The sequence below is a fragment of the Nannospalax galili genome, unplaced genomic scaffold (genome assembly GCF_000622305.1).
Source record: "Nannospalax galili isolate Female #2095 unplaced genomic scaffold, S.galili_v1.0 scaffold131, whole genome shotgun sequence".
NCBI classification, from domain to species: domain Eukaryota; kingdom Metazoa; phylum Chordata; class Mammalia; order Rodentia; family Spalacidae; genus Nannospalax; species Nannospalax galili.
Genome location: NW_008332088.1, coordinates 2,410,773 through 2,421,683, shown reverse-complemented (window position 1 = coordinate 2,421,683; position 10,911 = coordinate 2,410,773). Strand labels below are relative to the sequence as shown.

The 10,911-nt window shown below is 42.1% G+C and overlaps 1 protein-coding gene across 2 annotated transcripts in view; it reads left to right on the top strand.

The window, feature by feature from the left end:
• Positions 1 to 489: 489 nt before the first annotated feature.
• Alcam (activated leukocyte cell adhesion molecule) overlaps positions 490 to 10,911 on the top strand; it is a gene marked incomplete in the record, with an annotated part of 204,069 nt that continues 193,647 nt past the window's right edge. For both annotated transcript variants that reach the window (XM_017796652.2, XM_008827200.2), the window contains 1 exon segment: positions 490 to 1,158. In XM_017796652.2, the coding sequence (XP_017652141.1) occupies positions 1,086 to 1,158 (73 nt within the window).

Below are 10,911 nucleotides of genomic sequence, written 5' to 3'. Positions count from 1 at the left end.
TTAGCCCCTACTGACATACCACAACTACTCTCTTTACTGAACACGGAAGCTGCAGCAGAACGGAGCACCAATTCCCTAAGGAGTGAGTCAGTGGGCTGGGCATCCGGGTGTGAGAAGAGCGCAGTCTGGCTGGGACGGGTGGGCAGTGGATGATCAGAGACCGTGTCAAGGGGGCGCAGGCAAAGCCCAGGGATGTGCCAGTCCCGAGGGCCCACCCCGCGGCGCCCGGCTCAGAAGCTCCAAAGCCCGCGCCTTATTGGCGGGCGTGTCCTTGGGAGGTGGGGTCTCGATGAAGCTCCGCCCACTCCAGCGTTCTGGTCTGGGTTGGGGGTGGGTTCCAGCTCTCCCCTCCCACTCCCCCATCAGAGTCAGCATCCGCCTGGTTCTTCCACTCGGTCCTGCAGCGCCTCTAGGCTGCGGATCGGCGCTCCAACCACCTGCTCTGCGGTGCGTCGGGGAAGCGGGAGGGAGGGAGGGAGGGAGGGAAGGAGGAGAGAGGAGGTGGAGGGAGGAGGAGATAGGCGGCTGACACACGCCTCCCAGTCCCCACTCCAGAGCAGCCCTGAGCCCGCTGCCGCCGCCGCTGCTTCAGTTGCCGCCGCCACCACCGTTGCCTTGGCTGCCACCTGAGGGACCCGCTGCCCCCACCCGTGCCGCTGCATCCCGGCCCTTCCTTTCCAGCATCCCGCCTGTCCTGCACGTTGCAACTCTTCTTATTTTGATCATTTTCATTGCAAGAAAAGAAAACTAAAAGATAGCAGCCCGCAAAGAACAACCTACACCTTTCCACATTGCTGAAGTGTCTCCGGAGAGAAAGCGAGGGGTCACTGGTCGAGGGAGGAGCAGCCGAAGGGACCGAGGGCGGGCGTTGAGAGGGTGGGAGGAGGCGTTGGGGGGCATCGCGTGGAGGAAAGTTACGTGTGTCAGAGACCCGACGGCGCAGCGCCACAGCCCCGGGGTTCCGAGGGTCAGGGAGAAGCCGCTGCCCCGTGTCGCGACCCACGAGCGATCGAGCCCGGTGGGGTTAGGGACGACTCCCCCGCCTGCGGCGTGGACTCTGTCGGTGGCCCTCGAGGAGAAGGAATATGGCATCGAAAGTGTCTCCTTCTTGTCGTCTGGTTTTCTGCCTTCTGATCTCCGCCGCGGTCCTCAGACCAGGTGAGCCGTGGTCTCTAACAGCAGCAGGGAGAGTGGCTGGTCAGCGCCGGTCTGCTGGGTCCCGGGCCCAAGCATCGCACTCCGGGAGGCTGTGCGCTCTGGTGCTAGGTGTGGGAAGGGAACAGAAACCGCGTGCGGGAGCAGAGCTGGCCCTGGGATAGGTCACCTGTGTCGCGCGTTTAGACTCTAGGGGTTTGCTCAAGTTCGGGCATCTAGCGAGAGCACTGAGCAAATCTCCAGGAACTTTGGGTGAGGCCGGGACAGGGACTGTAGGAGCCCCACGGGCAAGATTTGCCCAACTCTCTTCCCCAGCCTCCGCAGCTCCCAGGGAGGCGGCGGGCTCTTGTCCTCCACAGTCTTTCCAGTCGCTGGGTGTCAAAGTCCACGTCATCCAGCCCAGGGCAGTTTTCCTTTCACTCTGCTATCTGCAGAAATAACCGACTGCACTTTGTTGTGATAAATCCCCTAGTAACTTCCCCTTGGTCCTAAGGTGAAGACTTGGGAGGGATGAGGGAAAAAGGAAGGACTTTGATCATTTCCTTAAAAAGAAAGAAAAAAAAAAAAGCTGAAATCGCTGCTGCATTGTCTGGGTGGGGGTGGTAGGGGTGACGGCAGCCGGGTCACGCAGCGTGGACCGGCCTGTTAGCAACCAGGCTTGTGAGCCCTGGGCCGGGGGCTTCTGGGTTTCCACACACTGAGATAGAGTTGAGGTTCTCACTTCCACACTGAGTCTTCAAAGAAAAAAAGACAAAATTCCCACCAACCAAAATATCTCTTGGGGAATCCCTTTTTTCACCCTAAGGGTCGTCCCCCTGTCCTCGCATCCTCTGGTTCCTCCAGGCGGCTGACTCCAGTTAATCTAACCTGACACCCTGAGTTTCCAGTCACTTGCCTGAGCCGGATTCCTTTCTCTGCTGGACCTGGGGGTCGTTGAAGTTTTGATTTCCCATCCCTTCTCAGATAGTTCGCCTTTCAAATACTTCCTGTTATTTAGCTTCTTTTTTCCCCTTTCCTTGGTTTTAAATGAAGAAGAAAAAAAGAAAGAAAGAAAACCAACTTCATTTCCTTTTTACATCTTTTATTTCTGTACACTTCTCGAGTTGATGGCGAACTGAGGCCACAGAAGAGGGGTCAAGGGCTTAGAATTCCTCCGAGGAAGGAGAGCAAAGTAAGGCGTCCAGGGTTTGAGAACCCCTGCTGTGGGTGTGGGTGTTGGTGTGAGGGTGGTGCCCTCTCCTGATCTCTTTATAAAGTTACATTTCTAGATGAAGTAATGAGCTCACCTGCTGTTTCTGAGCGTGGGGAAGGCGTCAGTGACCAATATCTGACTGGGGCGGGGACCAGAGTAGAGCCAGATTTAAGGCAGGTGGGGCAGGATGAAAACACTTGGCAGGTGAGGCGGGGAGGGGGGGCAGTGTTCCTGCCACACAGTATAGTCTCACTTTTTCATGATCTCGGTGTAGGACGGGGAAAGGACACCCTGAGATCCAGGGTGAGAGTTACAGGAGCAGGAGCGTCATGCAGTTTGCTAAATGCGAAGCTCCACAAAGCTTAACCCTCTCACCCGCGGCTACGAGGCTGTCACCTACACTCCACCCCCGGACTTCATCACATACCAGTTTCCCTTTTCATGCGGTTACGCTGGAATTTATTTTCAGTTGGCCACGTCGGAAAACAGGTTTTTCTTCACACTAAACTGCCAAAGGGGGAGAGCTTCTGCTTTCAGATCTTTCTGATGGCGATTATTTAGGCACTGCAGGCTCTCCAATCCCATCCTGTGGCACTCTTCCGCTTCTTCGGTTGTAAGCCACAAACCCTCAGAATTCCTCTTTCCCTGAGTGATAGCCTAGACCCTGTGCAACTTCACGGTGGAGTGTCAGTGTGCTCTACATAGGAAAGATGTCGGTTCTAAAGGTGCAGCGCCTCCTGGGAGAGAATCCAGGACAGCAAGGGCGCTTCCTGCAGAGCCCTCTGCAAAGCAGAGCGCTGGGGGTGCTGTGCCTGTCCTCATCCTTGGGTCTCATTTCCCTGGCTGCCTCCCTTCATTTCCGGGGTACTTTAACAATATGTGTCCCGGTGCCAGAGTACAGAAACTCTTGCCAAAATTGATCCTGTAGGTCTTTTGACCTGTAGCTACAATAGTCACTGGGGTGTTTCTGGCCTGGCCTGTCACCTGTTTTGAAGGGAGAGGGAGGAGAGACTTTAACCACAGACCTGAATATGATGATAAAAACAACGAAGTGTGTGCTGAGCACCCGGAGTGGCAAAAAATCCCATTATTCTTGAAGAAAGAGCGTCAGCCTGTGGTGACATTTTGTACTGCTTTAAACAAGGTTTTCCTTGATTATTTACAAGGAGGTGGGGCATTGCAGTTAACTGTTTCTTCACTTGGGCCATCTATGTGCCCCCCCTCCCTGGGATTTTTCATTTCCCAAGATATAAGATCCACTAAGAAACATAAGCATGCATGAAGCTGCTTTCTTCAGTGGGACATTGCTTATCAGTTTATCTCAGTAGGGCTTGAGAAAAGCAGAGACACAAATCATGTCTTTTCAGATGACTCATGTGGGACTATTAAAATTTATTAATTTTAAAACTATGAACTGCTTCAGAGCTACTATAGATTGTTGTTTGCTTGATTTAATCCAATAGCAATTTGCAATTTAATGGAGTACTGCTTGCAGTAAATTACTTTTCTAAGCTTGGCTCAGGACCTTCAGGCACTTGAGCAAGCGACGTTTGTGGGTTTCATCTTCCTCATGTGTAAAATGAAAGTGTGGGCCATGCATGAATCTGCTCTTCCTCCAGTTCAAACATTCTTTTCCTAAGGTCTCAGGTAAAAATATCCTATTTGGCCTGGCAAAGTCATTTTCCAATAGTATATTTTTTATACTCTTTCTGGACAAATTTCATAAAATTCTATTGCTAAAAGGGTTGCAGTGTTCTATTTTTATAAATTCATTAGAATATGTTGTACTTACATTTCAAGACTAGATTGGGAAAAAAATTAACAATATAATGGAGAGAATTAGTCTCCCACTTACCTGAGATTGGAAAAGATTTTTCGAACTTAGACAATCATAGTAATGTAGCCATCCTTCTGCAAGCCTGCCTTGGTTTGAACTGCATGTGTAGTTGGTTCGACAATGAGATATAAATGCAGGCTGGTGCTAAAATGCTCATCTAATAAAACAGGCTATGAGCACCTAGTGTAGCTCATATGATACAGAAAATAAGACATGCTAAAGCCTTTCATGTCATCTCAAAATTCTACAGAAATCCAAAATATTTGCATTACCCATTCTAAACTGTATCAGAAATTTTAAAATATTCAAGCTCACTTATTTCTCATAATAGGAATTCAGATGTGAATGCATGTGAACTATTGACTTATTAAGAAGTAGACTGTCAAAGCTCACTCAATAGCATTAAGCTAGTATTCGTGAGGTGAGAGTTTTGCTTGTGCAATCTAAGTGTTATAACTTTGAGTTACTTTTCTGCTCCTTTTTATTTTCCATCTGTAAAATTTCCCTTTTGTGTAATTCATTGCTCTGACTGTAGTAAGATTAGTCATTTCCTTGACCAGCATTTTGAAAAATTTTAGCAGTAAGATATACTATGTTAAAACTTTATTATATCATTAATAGAAGAATATCCTTTAATTTATTCCACTTAATTATTACTTTATCATTTTATTAAAAGCAGCCAAAATGCATCTTTCTCTTCTCTTTTTTTCTTGATCCTTTTATTCTATCAAAGTTCTTATGCCATCAAACCTCAACCTTACTAAAACTGAGTGCTTGCTGAGGTGTGAGCATTAGTTGTTTATAATAGCAACATTTTTTTGGATGATATTTGCAATGTTTTATGATCATCATTTCTTGTATTCCCAGACACGCCTCTCTCTCTCTTCTGGCCATTTATTTTACATCAAACATCATCAAAGGGCTTTAGTTCCCTAAAGCTATTAAGTCAAGTAGATACATGAAATTTATACCCGGAAATACACAGGACAGATACATGGGCAAAGCTATAGTTGAAAGGTGCTTCTGTGTAGACATAGAAATGTGAACTCAGTCCTCTCAAAGTGTTTTTCCTCTTAATTACTGTTTTCCCAAAGCCCCATACCATTTCTGACATATGATTTACGTGACATGTGAAGAATGACCTAATTCATTGAAATATTAAGAATATTTTCTTGACAGTGGTGATAAATTCATATTTGTTTGGATATTACTTTTAGATTTCAACTCATTCCACTTTACTAAGAATTAAAAATCTAGAAATATGTCCATTTATGCTTTTTGTTTACTTTGAGCAGAATTTTCCCTTTCATATGGAGGGCAAAGTGGAAATTGAAAATATATGTTATAAATTTTAAAAGGAAATGTTCGACAACATTGTACCCAATAGTTATTCTAGTATTCCTATGATATGTAAAGGTTTTAATATTTCTGGAGTTAAAAATACTTTCATTCAGCTAATTTTCTGCTTAAATAATAAAATTCACATTTTTTTCTCCTTCGTTATTAAATGGAATACCATATATTTCAGAAAGAGCTGGTTCCAAATGTGCTGTGATATTCAGTAATTGTTTTATGGTAATCTATTATCATAGCCCATAATTGTAGTGTATGTTCCAAGAATGAAATTAGCTTTTAATGCTGCTTCTTATTTATCTAGTCAGTTCTCAATTACCCATTCCATTGAAGGGGAAATCAGAGCTGCACACAGTGTACAACAGGTCCCAATCAAAGGATTACTTAATGTGACTTTGAGTTGAGGTGCTTAATGAGGAAGCCTGTATCTGGTCTTCTAAGGAGTCATTGTATGTCAACATAATGAAACCAAACTACGGGGGTCGGGGGGTGGATGATTCAGAAATTAGGTGTCTAATTTCTGTCACTGGTTTTGCCTCTCTCCTCTCTTTTCTACTATGACTTTCCAAAAAATGATATGAGAACGTGATCAAAGAAAGACTATAATATTACAAGCATCCATTGGATATAAATAAGTAGGTTTTAGAGTCTTTACAATGGTGGAAATACCATAGACTATTAACAGTCACAAGGAAACCATCCTACCACCACGGTATTTGGTATAACCTTTAGACTTTGTTCAGTCACACTTCCATGGAGAGTCATTTAAATGCAAAAAGCTGCACTTCCCCATTTTGAGTAAAAATTTCCTAAATGACCATTTTTTATTAAAAAAAGTTTGTTCCATTGTATCATATGAGTTTCTATGAATGAATAAAAAAGAAGTTCCCTTTTCTTGTTGTAAGTTAGCTTGGCAGTTCAATGGATTGACATCCCTGAGCTATTTTCATACTTGCTTTTAGTAAAAAAAAATAGTAATTTCAGTGGATTTAAAGGTTAGTGTAAGCACCAATGATATCAAATTTATAAACAGTAGAGGGAAATATAATTAAAAGAACTTATAATTATTTTAGTATGATGTCAAAGAGGAATTACCTAAATTTGCTAAGATATTAACTGGCATTCCAGTTCAACATTTTTTTTCAATCCATATTTTTATTGAATTTTTGTGTATTTCATACAATACATCATAATCATATTTAGACTCCCTTTCCTAATGCATCCCCCATAGCCTGATCAGAGAATTTCATGCTTTCTGTCATATATGTTAAGGCCTATTGGGTCAAGTTTGTGTCCCCAGATATCCCTTGATGTGAAATCATTCACTAGAGCCAGTTCAGCCTATCTAGCGACTCTCCCTCACCCAGCAATGATCAGCTGCCAATAGTTCCTTGGTTAAGGTCCAATTCAACATTTTTGACATAAATTCCCAAGATACTCTCACTTCACAAGCTGGTGTAAATAGACTTTTCCTCAGTGCTGAAAATCAAACCAAAGGCCTTGCATGTGTAGGCAAGCACTGTACCTTAGCCTGGCATAGAGTTTTATCTTTCTCAAAAGGAGTGCAGAGTTTTTAAGGCTCCAACTTATCTTATTAGAACTGTGAATATTTACATGAAACTTCTTCCTTTAACATAAAATCAGTATAGTAATGACTAAACTGTGCTTTGACATTTCCCTTTCCCCGGCACTTGTCTTTGTTCTAGCCTTTGCCACACTGAATTAAGTGCTGGCTGCTTGTGTATTCTCAGTTGATCAGGAGCTTTTGCACATTGTATCTTCATCTATGTGTTCTTCAGTCCTATAAAGAGCTTGACCCTTGCAAGCAGATTCACTATTCTTTCTTTGTATTAAATGTATATACAGAATGCTGTATGTGTCAGCACCTCCTATTCATGACTTGCCAAATTTCTTTTCCTAAAGAACTCGGAATTAAGGGGATAATATACTCCCTGAGAATTAAAGTAGAAAATACAACCGTATTGAATGAACAGACAAATGCAAAGCAACCAAGTGGGAAAAAGGACTCCCTGGCCATCAAGACATGATAGCACTTTGATAGTGTAGGAGACTCGTGCTTAAGGGTGGACTAGGTTTTTAATCAGTAGGGAAAACACAGGCAGTTATTGATCAAATGTGGGTATGGACATTCTGCTCTAATACAAGTGCCCCCTCTGACTAGAATACTCCCTTGCTCAGCTGTCTTACAGATGTAGCTTTTTTGTTTTTAAATAGAGATAGAACATATTACAAGGGCATAATGCTCCAAATATTCAAATAACATAATGCAATTTTTTTCCATGCTGTGATCTCATGGTCACTAAGAAATCCTTTAATTATAATGTGACTTCTTAAGCTAATTTACAGGGATAGAATACACTGTTTGGAATATTGTGAGCATTGTGTACCCTCAGCAATAATTGGTCTAATATAAACCAGTAAGCTTGTTTATGAGTTTGACTAGTAAAAAATCATCCTGAAAGATAAGAAAACACTTGGTAAAAATCTAAGAGAAGTATCTGAGATTTTAGAGCTAAAGGCTGTACATTGATCCATAGAAAACTCATATTGTGAATTCTTGAAGTGTAATCAACTACCAGTCCCCAGATAACACCTATTTTATTGTGTGTTGTCACCTTTTCTGCTCCATGTTGTTAAGGTTTATTTATCTTTTGGTGCTACTCGGACTAATAAATACATCACAAGTTGGATGTCCACCAATCCTGGTATAGTCAAGACAAGACCAACACAGAGTGGGTGCTTTATTTACCTATTTATTTAATTTTTAATGTCAACATCTCAGATTTTGATTCATTTGTTTTCATCGTATTACATTAGCACATGGAACTGTTAAAGTTGAAAAAGACTTACTTTAGCAAGTTTTGTGTCTCTGTCTTATATGTGCTGCTGGGTTTCAAACCCAGGGCTTTATACATGCCAGGCAAGCATTCTACCACTCACCTTCCAGCACCTTCTTTTGCCTTTGGAGTATGAATAACAAGTCACATGGTCAACATATGTCCTATTTTGAATGTTAAAGGCTCTAAAGACTAAAGGTTGGTCCCGGGGTGGCAGCATTTTGAAGTGAGGCATGGTGAGAAGGGAGCCGTAATAGAGGCCCTTAGGGGCGGGGATATGAAGGGGTTCTCCAGTCTGAAGCCCCTTCCCTTCCTCTCAGACTCATATGAAGTCAGTTTTTTCTTTGATGTGCTCCCTCCAGGAAATGCTGTGTCACAGCAAGCCCAAAATAATAGTGCCAAGTGGCTGCAGAATCCTAAAAACTGTGATCCAAAATAAACTTTTTCTTTTTATAAGTTATGTATCTCATTATAGAGATAGAAAATTAACACAGCATAATTTTTGGTAACTCCTCGTGTATGCCCATCTTATAGTACCTAATGCATCCCTTATTCTGACAAAGTGTATACGTCTTACTTTTTAAAGTTTAAATGTCAACTAGAGTGAAATATTGCTAAGGGATTTGGGTGTTTCTCTTACAAGAGAGACAGAGTTATAGCTTAGCACTCCAGGATGTTGTTCTGCCCTCCTGGATCCATGCTTCAAAAAAAAAAAAAAGTGTGTGTGTGTGTGTGTGTGTGTGTGTGTGTGTGTGTGTGATCTTCCTCGGTTGTCGAGTAAAACCAATTTCTCACTATTAAAATCTTAACTTCCTGTAGAATGAGATTACAGAATGTTTAATAATTGGGAAGGAGAGAGACAGAGACCAAGACCCATGGTTTGGTATACAAACTGAATTGTCTTTCTATGCTTGATAGCTTCAGTTATTAATTTGACACACCCTGGAAGAGGGAGCCTCAATTGAGGCATTTCCTTCATCAAATTGGCCTGTGGCCATGTCTGTGAGGCATTTTTTAAAAAATTGCTATTGATATTGGAGGGCTCCCATTCTGGACAGTGCCATTCCAGGGCAGGTGATCCTAGGTTTCATAAGAAAGCAGGCTGAGCATAGGCCAGAGGAGCAAGCCTGTAGCATTCCTCCATGTTCCAGACTCTAGCTCTCGTCTCCAGGCTTCTGCCTTGATTTTCTGTCCTGACTTCACCCCATGATGAACGGTGATTGGGACATATAAATCAAATAAAACTTTTCCTCCCTCAAGTTGGTTGTGCTCACAGTGCTTTTATCACAGCGACAGAGAAGCAAACTAAAATAGTTCCCAAGGGAATGGAAATAGTAGATTTTACCTGGGAATTCCACTTGGTTATAGGTGATTTACAGAAAATATACTTCAATCTGAGCCTGAAATCTCTTTAGAGAAAATTATAAATCTCCCATTCTGATTTATTGTGAGGTTTCTCAGTAATGCACTATTAATTTAACTTTTTAAAAAATATTTTATTATTTTTTCAGTTTATGTGTATGCACATATTGCTTGCATGTAGGTAAATGCACCCATTGTCCTACAATACCCACAGAGGTCAAAAGAAGGCATCAAATCCCCTGGAACTGTAGTTATGGATGGTTGTTAGCCACCCTGTGGGTACTGGAAATCAACCTTGGGTCCTCTGCAAGAGCAGCCAGTTCTCTTGACCAATGAGCCATTTCTCCAGCTCCTTAATTTAACTTTTAATAGAAGTTACCAGAGATAAAATTAATGGCAGTCCTTGTCAACACAAAGTATTCACATGAGTCGTTAAGTATGGATTTATATGGAGTAGCCAACAGAACGGTTAGAACAGTTGATATTAACATGATGTTAGTCATTCTTACCAAATTAGGTACCCAACGGTAATTTGGTTGAGCTCAAAGTATCTCAAGCATTCTGAAACACTCCTACCCATGAAGCTACAGGAAGTTGAGAAGGCATTATTTAAGCACATGGGGCAAAGGGTACCAGAGCTTTGCCATCATTAATGGAGCACAATGTCAGGAAAAGATATGCATTTCCTTAGTAGGAAGATTGTGACTATGGAATTCACCTTGCTAAATATAGGGCAAAAATATAAGAACTCTAGGTGCTGTTCTTAAATTTTGGGATCACATTGTGTCAGTTACTATTGCTCTGTAATAAAGCACTGAATAACATGGCAACTTAAGAGAGCAGAGTTTTGGTTTTTTTTTTTTTTTAAGCTAATTATTCTGCAGGCTGTTGATCGAAGATTGTGACTATGGAATTCACCTTGCTAAATATAGGGCAAAAATATAAGAACTCTAGGTGCTGTTCTTAAATTTTGGGATCACATTGTGTCAGTTACTATTGCTCTGTAATAAAGCACTGAATAACATGGCAACTTAAGAGAGCAGAGTTTTGGTTTTTTTTTTTTTTTAAGCTAATTATTCTGCAGGCTGTTGATCTAGCCCATACTTGGTTCTTTTTTTTTTTTTTTTTTTTTTTTTTCCTTTTATCTATTTAAC